At 44.4% G+C, this 22,441-nt stretch overlaps 1 protein-coding gene across 11 annotated transcripts in view; it reads right to left on the minus strand.

Moving 5' to 3' along the window:
• NAXD (NAD(P)HX dehydratase) overlaps positions 1–22,441 on the minus strand; it is an 84,569-nt gene that overhangs the window by 35,823 nt on the left and 26,305 nt on the right. For all 11 annotated transcript variants that reach the window (XR_012654993.1, XM_075061497.1, XM_075061496.1 and 8 more), the window contains one exon: positions 1,019–1,127. Coding sequence is in view for 10 of the 11 variants with exons in the window: in XM_075061497.1 (XP_074917598.1) it covers positions 1,019–1,127 (109 nt within the window). In the remaining variant the exon portion in view is untranslated. The remainder of the gene's footprint in view (positions 1–1,018; positions 1,128–22,441) is intronic.

Below are 22,441 nucleotides of genomic sequence, written 5' to 3' on the forward strand. Positions count from 1 at the left end.
AAACAAGCAAGAATATTGCTTCAACTAGAATAAGAAGTTTATATTTATTTATTACAATGAATAGCAACTCCTCCAATGTGTGGGTACACATTTGCTTACTGATATTGTTCTTGGCAAAAAGTTTTCAAACCTGGGTGCCTAAAGTGAGTTGAAGCTTAAGCATTTCAATTACTATTTTTGATCATTTCCATTTTGGTGGTGAATCTGTTTAAAAAAAAAAAAAAAAAGGGGGGTGGGTGGGTGGGGGAAGAGGAGGTTGAGGACAACATTTTCTAACACAGGTGCCTGAAGTTAGGAGCCTAAATATGGGGTTAGGTGCTTAACTTTAGACATCTGCGTTAGAAAATGTTGGCCTTTGTTTTTACAGATTTACCACCAAAATGAAGGCGACAAAGAATAACCACTTGGATGCATGAGCTTCAAGCCTCACTCTGAGTTTCTGATAGTAAAAATATGACTTTGGGCTTGTCTAAAGGGCAAGCTAGCAGCAAGCCAAAGGACAACTCCACAGTGTATAAGTTTGCCTCCCATTTGAAAGTGGAGTACATCCAAGTGTACTTCATAACTGTTACTGTGTGGTAGCAGAGTCCATACAGTGAGTTAATGTGCAGCGGTCTAGCGTGCTACAGATTCTCACTGTGGCTTGCCATGCACCAACTTGCCACATAGACGAGCCCTAAGATCTATGACCCTCACCACAAAGGCTAGGCAGCTCCTAGTTTTAACTTTTCTCTTTAAATTCTAGTTACTAACATTTAGCAACCAACAGATCTTAACTACTACCCGTCATAACAAAAAGAAATCATTTATAGAAAGTTCATTTGAAGGCAGTTTTGATTCACTTATAGCCAGTAATTCTATTACAGATGTTGCTTTCCAACTATATTTTAATGGCTCCAGTAAGCCTATTACACAATAGCTCCACTGAAAAACATTCGTTTAGCTGCACAGAAGCTGCAAACTTGGTTTATAAATTCAGTAACAAAGATGTAGAGCAAAATACTAGAGTATACATTACCTTAGCATTCTCAAGCAGTACGTCATCTCTACCTAAACCAGGTCCTATGACAACTGAATGCAGTCGCGGCAACCACTTTTCCACTTCATGAACAGCATTAGGACTGTCACTAAGTAGAGAAAACAAGTACAAAGCATTTACTTACAACACAATCAAATCTGAAATCTCCCATGTATATCTGAGGTTAGCCAAACATTACTGCTATCATGCAGGTTTTTGCCCCTTAGTGAAATAAACAGATTTTTGTTTTGTTGAAAGTTTGTTTTTTAATCTTACTGGGGAGAGGAGACTTGGGAACAATTTTGGGCCTGAGCCCAAGGGTTCTCTAAGGAGTTAACACAGGCCCAGTCTTGCAATTAGATCTGTGCAGGCAGATTCTGATCCCACAAGGAATCCTGCTCACATGAACAGGATGTCGCACAGATCCACCCACATGGATCTACTTGCACAATCAATGCCTTAATTAGGAGTTCTAGGGATCAGGATCTCTATGCTCAAACGCCCAACTATTTCATTAGTTAAAATGACTGGTGTTCTCTGTTCTATATAGAGCACAGGCTCCCCTCAAATCACTACCTGAAACTGTAAAGAAACCACCTTTGAAAAATAGATTATTTGTGGTAAATGATGCATCTATTTACTTATCCTTCACCTTTCCAAAGGTAAGGTTCACTTACTGAAATTACTGTAAAAAAAAAAAAAAAAAAAAAAAAAAAAAAGTCAAACAGATGGATTCTACAAAATTCGGATTTGAGTTTTAAACTATGCCAGTATGAGGAACTTGGCAAACTACAGTATAAAGATAAGTCTCATTGAAGAAATAATAGATTCCCATTAGATTAGTACAAAAGGCCTTGTGTATACTAGAAAAATGCAGTTATTTAATTAAACTGATTTAACAATTGAGCTAGTTCAACTTGTGCAAACCCCAACAGAGCTGCATCAATACATTACCAACTTATGAAATGGTTAAACAGGTTTAAATACATCTAGGATTGTGGGTTTGCACTGGTTTAAGTAGACTGATTTTCACATCTACACCTCTATCCCAATATAAACTCTGCCACCGGGAGCCAAAAAATCTTACCGCATTATAGGTGAAACCGCATTATATCAAACTTGCTTTGATTTGCCAGAGTGCGCGGCCCCGTACCCCCGGAGCACTGCTTTACCGCGTTATATCAGGTCATGTTATATCGGGGTAAAAGCGTATTTAGTTAAAACAGTGCATCTTTCTATATTGGAAAAAGCCTTAGAGATGGAAGAGATCTCTTAGACCTAATCATTCTCCCTATAGAATTGTTCCCTACAATACATGCTGTATTTCCCACAGGAATATGAAGGTTACTTACCTGTAATGGAGTTCTTTCAGAGGGACTCTGCGTATTCACACTACTGGGAATGTGCCAGTGGATACACCTCAGGAAAACCCGCTCATAGCAATGCCAAATGAGAGTATCATGCACCCCACCACCACTCCCCTCTGCGTTCTTGAACATTCCAAGGCTGAGGCTATGAAAGGGGGCTTGATGCCCTCTGCCACCTCTGTTCCTTCCACTCCTCTTCAGACTCAGGGAGATTCTGAGGAAGAGGAGAAGGTGAGAAGGGAGTGTGACATGCAGAGTCCATCTCAAAGAATTCTCATTACAGGTCATTAATCTTCATGTCTTCTTTTAGTATCCTCTGCATATTCCCACTCATGAGGTAGTTTGATAAGCAGCACTCCTGTAAGGAAGGTATGTTTTGGGGTCCTAACTGCATAGGATCAAAGTAACGCTCTTCCAAATTGCGCATTCCATTGAGATGCTAAGTCTAGGGAGTAGTGTTTCGTAAGTGTACAGAGCTCCAAGTTGCAGCTTGAAAGATCTTTGCCATTTGAACATATCTATGGTGTGCTACGAAGGCTACCATTGCTCTAGGAGAGGGTAATCTAATCCCCAAGGGGGATGGAATGGATACTAGTTCACAGCACTCCTGCTTGCACTGCCTAACCCAATTAAGTAGCATCTATGAAGAGACAGTGTGTTCCATACGGTTATCAGCATATGAAATGAAGACACTGTTAAGACACTAAGCCCTTTAGCATCCAAAGTATGCAGCTCTGTCTTGTCTACATGAGTACAAGGTCTAGGAAAAAGATACTGGATAATTAATCGTTTGATTAAGGTGAAAGTCACACCACCCTGGGAAGGAAATTAGCATTAGAGCAATGCACCCCTGTATCCTCTGGAAGACAGTGAATGAAGGATACACCAGGCAAGCATCTAATCCTCTCATTGGTCTAGCTGATGTCACGGCTATGACAAAAGTCTTTTTGATAGACAAGTAGAACAAAGAACACTCTGGCATGGCCTCAAAGCAAGTCTGAGTAAGGACTAACTGGAGATCTCAGGATGGGGACTGAAACTTTTATGCATGGATACTGTCAAAAACAGATGGTTAAGGGTTAATGCCTCTTTTACCTGTACAGGGTTAAAAAGTTCACCTAGCCTAGCTAACACCTGACCAGAGGAACCAATGGGGGAACAAGATGTTTCAAAAGGAAGGAGGGAAGTTTTTCCTTTGTTTAGAGTTTTCAGTTTCAGCCGGAGAGGAAAGATCAAGGAACCAGCCTCTTATCAGAGTAGTAAGTTTTAGAAAGGAATAAATAGGTTTATGTTTATTTCTTTGTAACCTGTCTTATGCAAACTGAGGTAGAATCAAATTGGGTATTTGAGTATTTTATTTTTTTGTGTAACTAAATTTGAGGGGAACATCCTCTGTTTTGAATCTGTTGTGAGAGAGAGTAGCTGGTATGCTAATCTCTCCCAGAGGGTTTTCTTTTACCTTTCTTTTCTTTAATTAAAAGCCTTTTTTCTTAATACCTGATTGATTTTTCCTTGTTTTTCTAGATCCAAAGGGATTGGATCTGGACTCACCAGGGATTGGGGTGGGGGGGAGGAGGGGAGAGATGGTTAATTTCTCCTTGTTTTAAGATCCAAGGGGTTTGGACCTGTGTTCACCAGGGAATTGGTGAAGTCCCTCAAGGCTACCCAGGGAGGGGAAAGTTTTGGCGGGACAAGGAGTGCTCCAGACACTGAAATTCTGGATGGTGGCAACAATACCAGATCTAAGCTAGTAATTAAGCTTAGAAGTGTCCATACAGGTCCCAACATCTGTACCCTAAAGTTCAGAGTGGGGAAGGAACCTTGACATAGTGAGCAGCGGTGAGGGATTTTTCAGAAACCAAAAGCCAGGTTTTTTTTTCCTCCTTTGAGATGCTGGGGAAGCAGTGAAGGAGAGATACCCTGAAGGCAAACAGACAAAAGGTTTTTCTAACAAGGCTTTGTTAGAAAGGATTTCCAGCTGGGCTTAGCTGGAGGGTAATTAACAGATTGCAAGAGACAAGTTATAAACCAGTTTTTCTGGTCTCTTCTCATTCTGAGAAGTCCAGTTAAAAGCTGTGGGTTTGTTTTTTCTTTTACCTCGCAAACCAAGATAGCTCAGGCACAGCAGGGAAACATGTCAAGCAAAGAAATAAAACCACCATACTACAGGAACTGAAATTAGCCAAACTCCGGGCTCTGGAGAGTCAAAAGGAATATGACAGACAGATGCCAGAGATGAGACTGCCCACAATAGAGCTGAGGCTGCCCACAAAAGAGCTACGGAGGAGAAAGAAAAAGAAAAGAAGAGAAAGCCAAAGAGACTGACCACCGGAGGGCTATGGAGATCCAGATGGAGGCCCACAAGCAGGCCCTGGAATTAGCAAGGGCTAAGCAGGATGTGCCAGCCAACCCTAGCAACCCTTCTCCAGGTACTGTTTCCTATCCCAGAAAAATTCCCCACCTACAAGGCAGGTGATGATACCGAGGCCTTCTTAGAAAATTTCGAAAGGGCTTGCCATGGGTACAGCATCCCTACAGACCATGATAGAGTTGAGGCCACAGCTCAGTGGACCCTTAGTAGAGGTGGCGGCTGAAATACCTAAGGAACACATGAACGATGATAAACTTTTTCAAACCGAGGCCAGAATCAGAATGGGGCTAACACCTGAGCATGCCCGTCGGCAGTTCAGAACCCAAAGGTGGAAACCAGATGTGTCATTTACCTGACACGCCTACCACATTGGAAAGAATTGGGATGCCTGGATATCAGGAGCAAGTGCTAACTCTATGGAAGAGCTGTCCTTCCTAATGCAAATGGAGTACTTCTTAGAGGTTATTCCTGAAGAAATAGAAAGGTACATCCTAGATGGGAAGCCCAAAACTGTAACCCAGGCGGGGGGGAGACTGGAGCCAGATGGGTGGAAGTGGCAGAAAAGAAAAAAACTACTGGAAGTTGGAGCAAATATCAGAAACCAATCCCTATCACTGGGCGCAGCCCAAGGCCACACCTACAACCCAAGGAAAGCCCCAGACACCTTATTGTCCCACCTCACCAGTCTCCAGCAACCCACCTCGGCCCAATGACCAGTCAGCTGGGCGATGTTTTAAATGTAATGAACTGGGACACATAAAGGCCAACTGCCCCAAAAACCCCAACCGATTACAGTTCATTACACCACAAACACACCAAAGATTCCCAGGCCCAGATGCCTCTCAAATACCCTCAGAGCGAAGGGAAACCTTGAGAGTAGGTGAAAAGAAGGTTATCGCATACAGAGACACCGGGGCACAAGTGTCAGCTATCCACCAATCCTTCGTGGATCCCAAATTCATCAACCCAGAGGCCCAAGTGACAATTCACCCATTCATGTCAAAATCTGTAAGCTTGCCTACAGCTGAGCTGCCTAGCGCTGGTCAGGAATGTGGACTTTTGCAGTCTATGACAATTATCCCATCCCCACGCTACTGGGGGAAGACTTGGCCAACCAGGTGAAGCTGGCCAAGAGGGTGGGAATGGTCACATGCAGCCAGGCCAAGCAAGCTTCCACACCCATCCCTGTTCCTGAGCCGTCCACAAGGGCCCCGTCTGTGTTACAGAGACCCAGACAGAGGTGGTGGAACCGGATCCTCTGCCAACGACTGCAACAGCCATAGTGCATCCAGTTCCAGAACCGGAAGTGGAAAAACAACCAGCACCAGAACCGTTGCCAGCACTGACTCCAGTGCTTGCAAACCCATCTACAACTCCAATGCCAGAGGGCACCAGCGGGCCTGAACTGGCAGAACCAGCGGACAACCCTACCCAAGAGGCTCAGCCAGAGCCTGAAATATCACATAGTGCACTAGTGGAAAGAGGGTCACAATCAACGAAAACAACCCCATCACCTACATCGCTTCCAGAGGGACCAAGCCCAAGTCCACAGTCCAAGGAGGAACTGATGTCTCCAGCTTCAAGGAAACAGTCCCAGGCTGAGCAGAAAGCAGATGACAGCCTTCAGAAAGCTTGGGTGGCGGCACGGAGCACCCAACCACCTCTCAGCTCTTCTAACCGATCCCGGTTTGTTGTAGAACAAGGACTTTTATACAAGGAGACTCCTTCTGGTGGACACCAGGAAGACTGGCTTTCTCAAAGACAGTTGGTAGTTCCAACTAAGTACCGTGAGCTTATCCCATGATCATCCCAGTGGTCATTCCGGGGTGAATAGAACCAAGGACCGTTTGGGGAAGTCTTTCCACTGAGAGCGAATGGGCAAAGATGTTGCTAATTATGTCCGGTCTTGTGAGGTGTCCCAACGAGTGGGAAAGCCCCAAGACCAGGCAAAGCCCCTCTCCATAACTGAGGTCCCATTTCAGCGAGTAGCTGTGGATATTCTGGGTCCTTTCCCAAAAAAGACCCCCAGAGGAAAGAAGTACATACTGACTTTCATGGATTTTGCTACCCAATGGCTGGAAGCAGTAGCTCTAAGCAACGCCAGGGCTAAAAGTGTGTGGCAGACCTTAGCCAACATTTTTGCCAACGTAGGTTGGCCCTCCAACATCCTTACAGATTCGGGAACTAATTTCCTGGCAGGCACCATGAAAAACCTGTGGAAAGCTCATAGGGTGAATCACTTGGTTGCCACCCCTTACTACCATCAAACCAATGGCCTGGTGGAGAAGTTTAATGGAACTTTGGGGGCCATGATATGTAAATTCGTAAATGAACGCTCCAATGATTGGGACCTAGTGTTGCAGCAGTTACTTTTTGCTGACAGGGCTGTACCACATCCCAGTTTAGGGTTTTCACCATTTGAACTTATGTATGGCCACGAGGTTAAGGGGCCATTACAGTTGGTGAAGCAACAATGGGACGGGTTTATGTCTTCTCCAGGAACTAACATTCTAGACTTTGTAAGCAACCTACAAAGGACCCTCCGACACTCTTTAGCCCTTGCTAAAGAAAACCTAAAGGATGCTCAGGAAGAGCAAAAGGCCTGGTGTGATAAACATAACAGAGAGAGCTCCTTCAGAGCAGGGGACCAGGTTATGGTCTTGAAGACGCAACAGGCCCATAAGTTGGAAGCATCATGGGAAGGGCCATTCACGGTCCAAGAGCTCCTGGGAAACGTTAACTATCTCATAGCATTCCCCATATCAATCCTAAAGCGTACCATGTTAATTCTCTAAAGCCCTTTTATTCCAGAGAATTAAAGGTTTGTCAGTTTACAGCCCAGGGAGGAGATGACGCTGAGCGGCCTGAAGGTGTCTACTACGAAGGAAAAAGTGACGGTGGCGTGGAAGAGGTGAACCTCTCCACAACCCTGGAACATCTGTAGCGACAACAGATCAAGGAACTGTACACTAACTTCGCCCCAATGTTCTCAGCCACCCCAGGATGGACTGAACGGGCATACCACTCCATTGGCACAGGTAATGCTCTCCCAATTAGAACCCCACCCTACTGGGTGTCTCCTCATGCCCAAGCTGCTGTAGAACGGGAGATCAAACATGCTACGATGGGTATAATCCGCCTCTCTAACAAGCGCATGGGGCATCTCAAGGATGGGCTTCTGAGTTCCCCAAACCAGATGGAGAAAATCTATCTTGTTTTGGCCGGCTTCTTCGGGAGCCAACCGGGCAGGTAAACATGAAAACGCTAAAAAGAGTCACAAGCTCCATATCCCGACAACTACCAATGCCATGAGCGGGCCGTATTGAGCTATCTGCGCGAGAATTGGCGTGTTGGATGTGCCGGCAGTCACAGTTCGCGCAATACATGGAGAGATTAAACCTAAGGGGTACGGCTAAGGTTCCGCGGAGCAGAATGCAAAAAGTCCACCGCCTAATGAAAAGGCCAGCCTTCATACGAGGCTCTGGTCCCCTATTGGCAAAGTCGGGGAAACCGCGGACAATGCAGAAGAGTGTTATTAATTTTAATGTGCGGGTCCCTTCGAGCTGGCGAAATGCGGTACCCAATGCCAACCTTCCAGAAAACTATGGAGGATGGTCACTCCACTTAAGGCAGGAATTCAGGAGAACAGAAGTATGCAGCTTGCCATACTGATCGATGATGTGGCATTTTTTTCTGAGATGGTCATTGGGCAAGACAATCGGGAGCACCTGGAAAATATTCTTGAGCGCTCAGGCAGGCAGGACTAATGTTAAGGCTGGAAAATGTGCAAAGTCAGGCCAAATCAGAGGACTTACCGTCTCTTGGCGAACCCAGGTGGTCAAGGAACAGATACTCCCCTAACAGGCAGGTGTGATGCTATGCAAAAGTGGCCTGTGCCCAAGAAGTAAAAGAAACAGGAGTCCAATCCCTATCGTAGGCGTAGATGCCGGGATATTAAGGCGATTTGTGGCCCACTACAAAAGACAGCCAAATCGCTGCCCCTACTAACAGACCCTGACAGTAGCGAGACAACAGACAAAATGCAGTGTAAGTGGACTAAGATGAGGTGGTCATAGAAGCCCTTAAACCATGGGGCAAGGCAAGGCACTAACCACATTCTGGAACCTGACCAGTGCTAAGGGGCCCCCCAACATTTATGACAAAAAATACTAAGCATCTTGGTCCTAGTAACGGCACAGGAATAGCAGGGCGGGAGCCAGTTAGGTATAGGGAGCCATGTTTTTAGAGCCTGCAAGGAAGACCCAAGCGCGAGACGTGGCGTAGACAGGGGACTAACTGGCCCAAGGCCCCATCCTCAGTCGTTTCTCAAGCAAAAAAGCTGATCAGAACGGGCAAAGCCACTGGCGATTGCCGGGCAATCAAGTGGAAATGCAAATGCCGACAGCCAATTGTGCATAGGCCAGACTAAGAAAAGCCATAAGCACCCAATGGCCCTAATACGCCGTACACCACGTTGGGGATGGCTGTTTCCAGCTACAAACGCGACCATGCTAGTGGCATCGGCGCATATGACAGTTGGCTTTGGTCGAATAGTCCTGCCAAGGCGAGAAACAAAAAAAAACCCTACTTGTATACACACACACTGACGGAGTTGAGGGACGTGCTACGTGCCAAGATTGGGTATCTGCTATTTTGGACAAATTCCAATCATTTACAGGGAGACACAAGCTTCTAACGAACACGTGATCAAGAGGCAGCTGAATGGCGAGCGGTCTGTCCCAGTTGGGCATACGTCTTGTACCTCCGGAGTTAAAGACTAAGTTAACAAATGTCTCTTAGGAAATGTAAAAAAATCTATTGCTACGGTTTCGAACTATAATTAGTAGCTGGATACTCGGTGCCTAAAGGTCTGCGCTCTTAGACTGGGTGTTCTAAGTTAATCTGTTTATCTGAAGCCCTGGCCCCCACGGCGTACTAAGAAATCACCCGACCAGTGTGGTTCCACGACATCGTCTTAGATTCCTGTGTGCGCGGGCGCGTCAATAAAACAGATGGTTGAAGTAGGTACATGCCTCTTTACCTGTAAAGGGTTAAAAAGTTCACCTGGAGGATTTAGCTAAGCTAACATGAAACCAGATGTAACCATAGTGAAGGCGGAAGATAGTTCAACACAGGAAGGAGGGAAGTTTTTCCCTTTGTTAGAGTTTTTACAGTTTGCCAGCCGGAAGTGGAAAGGATCCAAGTGAACCCAGCCTTTACAGAGTAGTCAAGTTCCCTGAAAGAAAAGGCCAAATACAGGTTTATGTTTTACCTTCTCATAACCTGTCTATGCAAAATTGAGGTAGAAAAGGGGGCGGAGAGGTTAGGGTATTCTGAGGTAATTTAATGTTTGTGTAACTAAGGTTTTTGCCCAGGGGAACATCCTCTGTGTTTTGAATCTGTTGTCTGAGAGAGTAGCTGGTATGCTAATCTCTCCCAGAGGGTTTTCTTTTACCTTTCTTTTCTTTAATTAAAAGCCTTTTTTCTTAATATCTGATTAATTTTTCCTTGTTTTTTCTAGTTCCAAAGGGGTTGGATCTGGACTCACCAGGGATTGGGGGAGGGGGAAGGAGGGGGGATGGTTAATTTCTCCTTGTTTTAAGATCCAAGGGGTTTGGACCTGTGTTCACCAGGGAATTGGTGAAGTCCCTCAAGGCTACCCAGGGAGGGGAATGTTTTGGTGGGACAGGGAGTGCTCCAGACACTGAAATTCTGGATGGTGGCAGCGATACCAGATCTAAGCTAGTAATTAAGCTCAGAAGTGTCAGAGTGGGGAAGGAACCTTGACAGATACATACTGACAAGTGCCTTCATAAATTCCTTAAATGTATTATGTGCAAAGATTGATTTATCTACCAACACATTATGGACAGCTAGAGCTGTTAGGTGAACTTTCAAAGGAGAATACAGAAAATCCTGAATGATTTAATTAAAGAATTCAAGAGTAGACTGAATTGCTGCTACTGATGGATACATATTTCTTACTTGCCCATTTCACAAACTTATTCCACTTGAGATAACACCTTCTAGTAAACTGCTTTCTAGAGTTCATCAATGCTTGACATACTTCTGATGTGCAAGATTTCTCAAGGTACATTAAAATCCTATAGGCTACGCAGTCAGGTGCAATAATAGGGGGTCAGGAGGTAACTCAACAGAAGGGCAGAATTTAATAAGTCTTTGGTCACAAGGAGAGGCCTATATAACCCTTGGAGAGCTGGAAAAGGTCTGAGAACCACTGTTGCCTTGCACATGCTGGGGCAAATCAACATTATTTTGGCTCTGTCTTGTTTTATCTTCTTTATCATCTTTGGAGGAGAGGGAAGGGGGAAAAGGTATAAGGCAGATCTTCTCCCCAGTCCAGTAGAAAGGCATCCAATATGGACAGACTGTCTCTCCCACTTCTTGAGCAAAACCTCTGACACTTTGCATTGTGTCTGGTTGCAAATAAATGTATGTATGTCTGAGAACCCAACAGGGTGAAGATCTCATCTATCACTGATATTTTTAACAACCAGTCATGAAGTTGCATTACATCTCTGCTCTTTTGATCCACCAGTCTGCTGTCCTTGCTTACTAGCTGAAGAGCTATGGGATAAATAATCACAAAACACAACTGCTTCCTTGCGCTGTTGCAGAGAAAGAATTCCCCCATTTGTTCACATAATACACTGCCATTGTGTTGTTTATGAAGACTTGCACTACCTTGTTCTGGTTGTGAGGTAGAAAAGATTTGAGAGCCAAATGGATTGCCCTCATTTCCAGAACTACATTCTCTCTTTTCTTGAGAATTCTAACGATTGTGAATTGTTAATATGTTAAAATGCACTCCCCATCTGTGGTTGGAGACATCCTAGGTGGATGGTTGAAAGGGGCTGGAGAGTTGAAAGCCACCCCTCTTAGAATGTTGCAATGTTGAGTTTCCTTTGGTCTTCAGGAAGCACTTTGGCAAATACTGTATGCTCATCTTCTCCATTAAGTGGTACTAATAGTGCAATCTCCCTACCTGAATTTGCCATTCTAACATTGAGCAAAGGAGATGAAAATGCTTTTCTACCAGTTGCATCCATTTTCTTTCCCTCTCTGTCCGAAGGAGCAGAATGTAACTGTCTTTCTCTGGATCTTTATACTGACACTACTACCACATGAGAATTAGAGGTAGTTTGTATATGAAAGAACAAGAACCTTCATACAGTAATTGGTACAATATGCCGTGGGGGTTTCAGTATAGTCTGCCATAATAGAGAAGTCCAACTTCCTGTACACCTGTCTAAAATTGGAAGGGTAATCCTAGCTATAGACTGAGAACCCAGAATGCTCAATACAGCCTGAGAAGTTTCTTGGTCTGTGATTCATGGGAGAGCTCAAAAGTCGTGGAATTGTAATGCATCCTCACATAGGGAGGATGCTGAAGCAACACCAAGATTTTCATCCATGAAAGATTCCTCGTCAAGATCTGGCTCCAAATCCTGACATTCAATTTGAGCAGCAGGTGCCACTGCCTCCTCTGATAATGCATCAGGAACTATAGTGGGAGAATGCTCCCTAAAACCAGGTGAAGATGATGGATCCAGGAGTCTGATCCGAGGAGTGATACTTTTCTGAACCGTATTAGGAAGGGAGTTTCTACCTTGACTAGAATGTGGAACATTCCTATACTACCTAGGAAAGGGCTAATACGGCCATCAAGACAAGGGCAGGATCTCCCAGTCATGCCAGTAACCAAACTCAGGCTAGGAGGGTGTGTTCTGTAAGCTTTGTATTTAGGAGATGTAATCTTTCTAATGAGAAAGAAACATAGGAGGTATATTGGTATGCTTAGCATGTTTCAAAAATTCTTCAGACTGCAGCTCTAGTCTTGCATCTGATCTTGGCTCTGACTCAAATTATTGGAGAAACTACAGGACCTGTCGTACGTAAAACTCAAGAAGGGCAAAATAGCTTTATTGGGGAATCCCAGAGGCATTTTAAAAGAAAGTGTCCAGGGATATCTACAATGGATTTGTCTGATTGCCTTCTTTTCTCTGGTGAAGAGATTGGAGCAGAAGAACGAACAGGATTCTTCCTCTTTTCTGCTTTCCCTTTGGGAGATGAAACAACATTGTCTCATTGTAGATGTGACAAAAGGTCCAACTGCAGAACAATACATTGCACTTGCAATACCACTGTGAGGGCTGATACAGTGTGGTTGGGAGATGCAGAACCTACTGTTGGATCTCTTCAGACCCAATACAATCTTAGAAATCAGAACAAAGTTTAATGTGGATAAATGTAAAGTAATACACATTGGAAAAAATAACCCCAACTATATGTACAATATGATGGGGGCTAATTTAGCTACAACTAATCAGGAAAGAGATCTTGGAGTCATTGTGGATATTTCTCTGAAGATGTCCACGCAGTGTGCAGCGGCAGTCAAAAAAGCAAACGGGATATTAGGAATCATTTAAAAAGGGATAGAGAATAAGACGGAGAATATATATTGCCCTTACATAAATGCATGGTATACCCACATCCTGAATACTGCAAACAGATGTGGTCTCATCTCAAAGACAGATATACTGGTATTAGAAAAAGTTCAGAAAAGGGCAACTAAAATGATCAGGGGTTTGGAACGGGTCCCATATACGGAGAGATTAAAGAGGCTAGAACTTTTCAGCTTGGAAAATAGGAGACTAAGGGGGGATATGATAGAGGTATATAAAATCATGAGTGATGTGGGAAAGTGAATAAGGAAACGTTATTTACTTGTTCCCATAATATAAGAACTAGGGGCAACCAAATGAAATTAATAGGCAGCAGGTTTTAAACAAATAAAAGCAAGTTCTTCACAAAGTGCACAGTCAACCTATGGAACTCCTTGCCTGAGGAGGTTGTAAAGGCTAGGACTATAACAGGTGTGGCAAATTTGCCAGCACTATTATGATGGGTCTCGCGCTCTCTCTTCTTTGGAGGGGTTCAGGGTGCCATTTCTTGCCCCTGAATTGGAATATTAACTGCCCCATTAGTGTCCTAGAGGAGAAGAGTGGAGAGGGAGGGACCTGGGCCTGCCCTCTGCTCTAGGTCCCAGCCCAGGGGCCCTGAGGATAGTGGTAAATCACTTGAACTGACAGTTCCTTCCCCTAGGCTACTTCCCTCTCCTGCCCGTCAGCTTGTGGGGGCTTCCTGCCCTCCCTCTGCACAAGCCAGGTGCCCCTTACCTAGGGTCTTGGACTTCTTAGCCCACCACAGCACTTCTCCAAACTGTTCTCTGCTCCAACACCAATCCTTTCTGCTCCAACTCCCACACTGTCTGATTGAAGCAGCGGTTTTTATCATGTGACTGACTGCAGGTGCTCTCATTAATCTACAGTGAACTTTCTTCCCCTTACAGGGAATAAGGCTCCCTTCTAACCTTCTTCTGCTGCCCTCTGGTCATGCTGTATCACACAGGGTTTAAAAGAGAACTAGATAAATTCATGGAGGTTAAGTCCATTAATGGCTATTAGCCAGGATGGGTAAGGAACGGTGCCCCTAGCCTCTGTCTGTCAGAGGACAGAGATGGATGACAGGAGAGAGATCACTTGATCATTACCTGTTAGGTTCACTCCCTCTGGGGCACCTGGCATTGGCCACTGTCAGTAGACAGATACTGGGCTGGATGGACCTTTGGTCTGACCAAGTATGGCCATTCTTAATATGGCTCTTAACGTCAGATTTATCCCATGCCAGATTTTTCTTTCATTTAGGATTCGCAGCTTTGGATTGGATCTGAGAATTCCCCTGAATGAGATCTGGCTTTGCTTACAGAAGACTTCTTATTCTGCGGAGTTCACCTTAGAATGGAGTTAGAAGGATCTGAAGGTTTTTCCTGTGGTTTGCCTCTGAATTCAGAGGCTAACAAAGGGATCCTCTGAGTGCTTTGAGGTCAGATCCAATGGTCTGGAATCAGTTTCCACTGAAGTCTTGAATTCTGATCCTGGGGCAGAGATTGGAACCTTTGGTATAGTGCTCTCAATCTCCTTAGACCTCAAGGTAACAAGAGCAACTCTCTTGTACAGATCCTTTAAATGGGTCAGTTTGAGGAGTTTTTGCAACCAGAGGTTTTTGCAGTAATGAGGCCTGCAGCATGTTCTGGCATTCCTTGTGATCCAGCAGCTAACAATGCTGCAAATTGAGCAGCTCGAAGAAGGAGGACTCTCTCTGAGGCACAACAGGCATCTGGTATGGGTGTCTGACACTAAGAAGACTGTTGGCCAACAGGTACACCTCTTGAAGCCTGGTCGTCTTGTTTTCAGATCTGGTGGTTGGAACGAAAGTAGGAATTAACTACCCTATCCTAAGAAATAAAAACTGTTACAGAAAATTAAAAAGAATCAGCTAATTAACCATCCTTAAAACTAAAACTGTCTAAATATAAGGCACTGAATTCACTAGTGAAGGACCCAGATCAGATGGGTCTGGAAAAGTCGAGGTCTGGCTGCTGCTGTGGCTGGAAGGAACGGAGGGCAGCAGGGGTGCCAGCCCACCCTGCTTTTTATAGCCTCACTCTCAGAATACTCATGAGCACATAGGGCAGGGGTTGGAGCGGCACTTCAGCACACCAACAAGCACTGCTGTAAGAAGGTATAACCATCTTGGCTGCGTTCACCAGCTCATCCCCACGACTGGGAAGATGCAAAGACACATGAAGAATGTACACTATTCAGATCCTGTTTGAGTGGCTGTGGAGAGAGAGAAAGGGGGCAGCAGGTTTCCCTACTTGCTGGTGGAAGAGAAAGCAACAGAATAATGGCAGAAGGAATTTAGCTCCTCCCTCTCAGTAAGCGTACTCTGATACCAAAAGCTGGTATATTTTAAAACCAGCTGAAATTACAAAAAGTAATTCATTGTGTGTGCCCTTTCCACCTCTTTTAAAGGGGTCAAGTTAGAACCTGGACATTAAGTTATTAGTAACTATTCTGACTTTTGAGTGTTAAGTCACATACTTCATGGTAACTGATACTTGCTTGTTACTGGACCTTTGAAAAACTGTAATTAGAGAATAATGAGCTCAAACTGTTACATGTTTTAGGCACACACTACACCCTGCTTGGAATGAGTACCGCTGTTCATTGTTCTAACACGGCAAAGTTATGATCTACTTGTATTCTTTTTCTCGACTGTTTAAGCATTACAGTTCAGTTATGGCCACTCTCCTCCCTCTTCCCTGTCAATTAACAGAAAAATAAAACTATTCAGCTAGTGCTATTATGCAGTAGTAATACTTTTGTAAGCTGTACAGAATAACCATTGCAGGGAAAGCTGTTCTGCAACTGATTAGAGTATGCAACGGCTATTCTGTCTAGGGCTTCTGGGGATGGAGAGCAGTTTGCCCTGGGCCCCCAAAACCTGAGTGGTGCTGCAACCCTGTACACCATGCCACAATGCCACTCACTGGAATTTGACACTGTGGCCTGTCTGTCATGATGGAGTGCCAAATCTGAGTGGTGCTGCCACCCTGTGGGATGGGAGCCACAGCTGCAGGGTGAGAGAAGGGCAGGCTCACCCTCTACATTGTCTCTCCCCGGGCCTCCCTGAGTAGAAATAATTTTTTTGGAAGGGTGTGGGTGGGGCCTCAGTTTCAGATTTTGCCCCAGGCCCCCAAAAACCTCTGAGCACCCCTGTTCCAGTCAACAAGCCCTAATATTTTCCATGCACTTCACTCACATGCTAATTAATCCTCACAATACGCCTTGGAGTTAGGTTAGCGGTAGTAAGACACTATGGAAGGATGACTTTGTTTTGCCCTCTCTTTTTTTTTTAAAAAATGGCATTAGCAAAACTACATTATAACAAAGGAATGAGCAGCAAACCCTCCATACAGTAAGCAAAAGAAGTGTTGCAAGATACTATTACTTGGAAAATCTTGAATTTGCAACACTTGTACAAAAGCTTCGTGTTTACAGATAATAGCCACCTTTGTGTTTTAGATGCATCAGTTATAACAGTTGGTCATAACACTTGGGAGCAAACATTTAGCTTAGATCTGTCAGAACTAGTGCACTAACAATGATTTCTTCAAGCATGAGGCAGGAGTCAAAAGCATTTGCACCTACACGAGCTCAAACAGTTCTCTCAAACCCATTCCATGATGCAGTGTCTCATTTGGAAGTTAGCCAAAAGCCCTTCAGACTAGTAAGAGCTGCTTCAGGAATCCCAGAATGCACTAGTATGAGCTCCCAAAAGGCACTTTTTGTGCTGACACGCCAAAAGGTTTCTGTCAAAAATAGGGCTGCTGTGCAGAAGTGATGAACCACTGCATAGCGAAATGAGACAAACCCCCATTTGATAAAAATTTGTGTCCCTGCAATAGTTTCCTTGCTTAGTGTACTGACACCCAATTTCTAATTAAAGTTTGTCTCCTTTAAACCACAAAGAGCAGTAATAAAAGTCTCCAAATAGATATCTTCTGTCTTCTCTCTAATCTGATATAGAAACTACAGGAAAAAACATTAAAGGCAAGTAGGAATGTGCTACTGGAAGTCTTGAGCTTATAAAGCTTTATTCAAAATTTGTTCATTTTTACATGCAATCGAGTATGCGAAAAGCCTCCAGTAACCCAAATTCTAATAAAGGTACCTGTCATAAACAGATAGTAGGAGTTAATAGAACAGAAGTATTTTATATCTCTTTTGACTGTAAAGAGTTAACAAGTTCAGTAAGCCTGGCTGTCACCTGATCAGAGAACCAATCAGGGGACAGGATACTTTCAAATCTTGAGGGAGGGAAGTTTCTGTGTGTGCTGTTAGTTTTTGGTTGGTTGTTCTCTCTGGTTCCTGAGAGTGACCAGACGGGCAACCAGGTTTCTCTCTAATCTCTCTCGATACAGGCTCTTTTAAGTTCAGACAGTGAGTACTAGGTAGATAAGGCAAGTTAGGCTTATATTTGTTTTCTTTATTTGCAATGTGCATTTGCTGGGAGGAGTTATAATTGTGCTTTGGGTGGAAGGAGTTCAAATTTGTATTTTGCTGAAAGGATTTTAATTTGTACTGAATACTTAGGCTGGGAGGTATTCAGTGCCTTAGCTAAAAAACCCTGTACCTAATCCATCTTAAATTTACAAAGATAATAATTTTTACTGGTTTTTCTCGCTTTTAATTAAAAAGTTCTTGTTAAGAAACCTGATTTGTTTTTGGTTTTTTTATGCTGGTGTGAGACCCCATGGACGGGGGTCTGGATTCACCAGGGAATGGGTGGGGAGAAGAGGAGGGAAGGGGAGAAGAAAGGTGAATTTCTCTCTGTGGTAAGAATTAACTCTCTCTCGTCAAGGAGGAAGTCTGGGGTGGGGGAAAGAGAAGGAGGGAGGAAGGTGAATTTTCCTCTCTGTTTTTAGATTCAAGGAGTTTGAATCACAGTGATCTTCCAGGGTAACCCAGGGTGGGGAAGCCTGGGAGAGGCAACGGTGGGGGAAAGGGTTTACTTTCCTTGTGTTAAGATCCAGAGGGTCTGGGTCTTGGGGTTCCCCGGGGCGAGGTTTTGGGGGGACCAGAGTGTACTGGGCACTGGAATTCCTGGTTGGTAGCAGCCCTATAGGTTCTAAGCTGGTAATAGAACTTAGAGGAATTCATGCTGGTACCCCATCTTTTGGACGCTAAGGTTCAGAGTGGGGAATTATACCATGACAGTACCATTTCTGGAAAAAAAGTAATGTGGGCCACTGTTTTATTCATTTATTAAATAACATTTAAGTTGTAGAATGCAGAAGAGAAAAGTAATGTAACAAGATTTTACTCCATACTAAAAGAGAAGCTTTGTAAAGCATGGCTTTAACATGAATTTGGCTAGGAAAGGCCAAATGCATTTAATAAGTAAAAGAGGTTTGTTACATTTAGGCTAATAGCTGAATCCAAGTCATCAATAGCTGAATGACTATGTCGCTTTTTGGACAGTTCATGAAAATAACCTCATAGCAGAAAATTCACTAATTTTTTTTATTTTCAAGCTTGAAAGTTTTGTTTCTGCCCCCCAAATCAATGATACACACTCAACACAACCATTTCTTGAGAAATACAAAGTCCAATATCAAGCCAATCCTGCTTATTTTGCCTTTGGTGGTAATATTTAGCATTTCTGTACTGTTTTTCATCTTTAAAGCATTTTACAAAACATAAAAAAACTTTCATGTAACACTTCTTTGCAATTTCACATCAAGAAAGAACATAAAGCAGACTGTCAGAAAGGCTCCGAGATTAGGAGCAACAATAATGATGATACCACAGAATCACTGACAAGAAGAGATGCTGAAAAATGATTGTTGGGTTGTTTTTTTAAATAAGGGAATCAGAACAAGTACTGCCTAGAGTAGCATCAAACCCACTTCATTTCAGGATCTCTCTGGTGTTCAGAACACCTATGATTGCACCATGAAAGAGAGTTACAGATTGCTTATATTGCATAGTAGTTCTGAATACATAAATCATAAAATTGCCATCTTATAGTTTACACCACACACACACACACACCAATTACAGATGTAACACTGTTATTGTAACCAATATGGGGTAATTACCCAACACATAACCTTGTTTCGCTGAAGATACAATCTTGCAGGATTCTCAACCAAAGTAAAAACTAGACACTCCCACCCCTTACTGGTCACTGTGTTGACCCCCTCAAGTCACGGTTCTCAACCAAGGATACGTGGACCTCTGGGAGTACATTAACTCATCTAGATATCTGCCTAGTTTTACAAAAGGCTATATAAAAAGCACTAGCCAACTCAGTACAAACTAAAAGTTCATATAGACAACAACTCGTTTATGCTGCTCTATATACTATCCCAGCAGTTCTCAAAATTGTGGGTCACGAGTTTGTCTTTATGGGGTCATCAGGGCCAGCCTTAGACTTGCTGGGGCCTAGAGCAGAAAACTGAATCCCAAGCCCCACCACCCAGGACTGAATCTTAAGCCTGAGCAATTTAGCTTCATGGGGCCCCATCTAGTGTGGTGGTCCAGGCAATTGCCCTGCTTGCTACCTCTTAACGCTGGTCCTGAGAGTAGGAATAGACTCAGGCCTGGTCTACACTACGCGTTTAAACTGATTTTAGCAGCGTTTAACCAATTTAACAGTGCACCCGTCCACACTACAAGGCCCTTTATATCGATATAAAGGGCTCTTTAAATCGGTTTCTGTACTCCTCTCGTTGGGGAGGAGTAGCGCTAAAATTGGTATTACCATATCGGATTAGGGTTAGTGTGTGAGTGGGCCGGCAAATCAGCGGTATGGCATCTGCGGATTCCACAGGGCACCACTGTGACTGCTCTGGACAGCAAATCTTGAGCTCTGGATGCAGTGGCCAGGTAAACGAGTGAAAAGCCCCGAAAATTTGAATTACATTTCCGTGTTGCTCAGCGTGGTGGCGTGCAGTCCGCAAATCCAAACAGAGCCAGCAGGACCATACGGGAATACGGATCTGCGCTGTATGGGGAGACAAATCTGTTCTACAAAAAGCTCCTACAGAAGACGAAATGCAAAGCGTGGAAAAAATCTCAGCTACATACACATGCGCATTTGACAAGTGTAACGGAACACAAAGAATCAAAGTGGATGCTCAGGAGGAGGGAGGGGTACTGAGACCCATCCCCAAGCTAATCCCAGCAGTCCACAGCAGTACTCCGAAAGTATTTGCATTCTTGCTGAGCCCCAGTGCTGTAGGTTCAAACACATTGTCCCGGCATGGTTCAGGTATAAAGCTCGCAGATTACTCCCTCCTCCACCACGTGAAAGAAAAGGGGAAAAGAAATCAATTCTTGACTTTTTTCCAATGTCACTCATGTCTACTGAATGCTGGTGGAGAGGCAGATGCTGCAGCATGGAAAAGAACAGTATCCCGCATCCTGTCTAAACAGATAGTTAAAGGTTAATGTTCTTTACTGGAAAGGGTTAACAAAGGGAACCAAACACCTGACCAGAGGACTAATCAGGAACCGATTTTCAAAGTGAGGAGGGAACTTCTGGGTGTGGTTTGTCTTGTTTCTGTCTGTTTGTTTCTCTCGCTATGAGGAAGAGTTTGTTTGTTTTCCTATCTCCAAGCTTCCTTCTACCCTTCTGTTCCCAAGTGTGATAAAAGGAGAAACAATAGGTTTAGGGTTGTATTTGTAGGGACAGTGTGTGAGGTGTCGTGAGTGAGTGTAAATGATAGTCTTTTTGAATAAGGCTGATTATTCATATTTCTTTAAGCAATAGCCGCGTGGAGGTCATCTTGATGCAAGTAGTGCGAGGTCATTAGTGTTTTTTCTTTTCTTTTTTATATAAACGCTTCCTTTAAAACTTGGGTGGGATTTGTTTTCCTAGTTATAGGGCGAGAGGGGAAGGAAGGGCTGGCTGTGGGTGGCTGCAGGGAAGTAGGCGTGTCGCGCGTCTAGGAAGAGACTGGGAGGTGGGGAGAATAAGGAGAGGGAAGTAAATCGTCCTCTCTGGTTTGTGTTTCAAGGGATTGAAGCAGGGAAATCTCTCTAGAGGCGGCCCAGGGCGGGAAAGGGAGCTGGGGAGGAAGGAGAGAGACAGATAGGAAGTGGTTATGCCTTGATTGGAGGCGCGAGGGCACGAAGGCTTGGGGCCCGCGGCGGGGAAAGGTGGGGAGGACCAGGAGGAGTTTAGTGAGGTGCAGTGACGCGAGAATGCCTGATTGTGGCGAGCGAGATAGAGAGCCAAGCCTGGTAAGTGAGAAGCTTGGAGGTTCGAGCTAGGCATGGCCAGAGTGTGACGGGCTGAGAGGTCCAAGGGGGACAGAGGGCGGTATTACAGTGGTGGGCAGCGGGGACGTGGAGAAGAGGAAATCCAAAGCCAGTAGGAATATGGTTTGCGCTCTGTAGGGCTTTTTAGTGAGGAGAGGAGAAGGGTGTGGGTAAAGAGAGCGCAGAGAGAAATCTTTTTTTTTCTGCTGCTTTGGAGGCTTGCATATAGCCAAGGAGCGAGTAACGGCATGAAGCTATTGTTAAGCAATAGCAATTACAGTTGGAATCAGGTACCCGGGGGGCGGCGGGCAGCAACAGCGCACAGCGTAGAGATAAAGTAGCTTTGTTTTGGTAATGGTGGCGGTACGGATATCAAAGAACAGCAAGAGAAGAAGAGAAAGACGAGTGTGGGCTAGGGGCAGAGACCAGGAGACTAACGGAGGAGCCAGCATGTTCAGACAAACCTACTCACTCAGAAGAGGCACCCAATCTACAAGAAAACAGAACCATGAACTACCTAAAAGAGCCCAAAGCAGGAACGAGCGAGACATGAGGCAGAGGGAGCAGAATCAAAGACAGCAGATCACAGGCGCGACCTGGAAAAAGATTACAAGAATGGGAGCTGAGGAAAAGAAAAAAGACGGCTGCCTACAAAAAGAGAACAAGCAACAAAGATGCAGCCCTTCAACGAGAGAATGAAAAACCATCACTAGAGGGGAGAAATACAGAGGGAGGCCCACAGCAGCGAGCCTGGGAAAAGAACAGTCTAACATCAGAAGCAGGCCAATCCGCAACACTTCGCCAATACCCCACACCAAAAATTTCCTCAACTAAAACAAAGAGGTGATGATACGGAAAACCTTGTCTTAGGAAAATTTTTGAAAAGAGCCTGCATTACGATAACACATCTCCTGGAAAGAAGCAAGTACATGGTAAGGGGAGGCTGAGCGTATTCTCACACTCCTTCAGAGTGGACCCCCTTAGGCAG

This window comes from Chelonoidis abingdonii, chromosome 1 (genome assembly GCF_003597395.2).
Source record: "Chelonoidis abingdonii isolate Lonesome George chromosome 1, CheloAbing_2.0, whole genome shotgun sequence".
Taxonomy (NCBI): domain Eukaryota; kingdom Metazoa; phylum Chordata; order Testudines; family Testudinidae; genus Chelonoidis; species Chelonoidis abingdonii.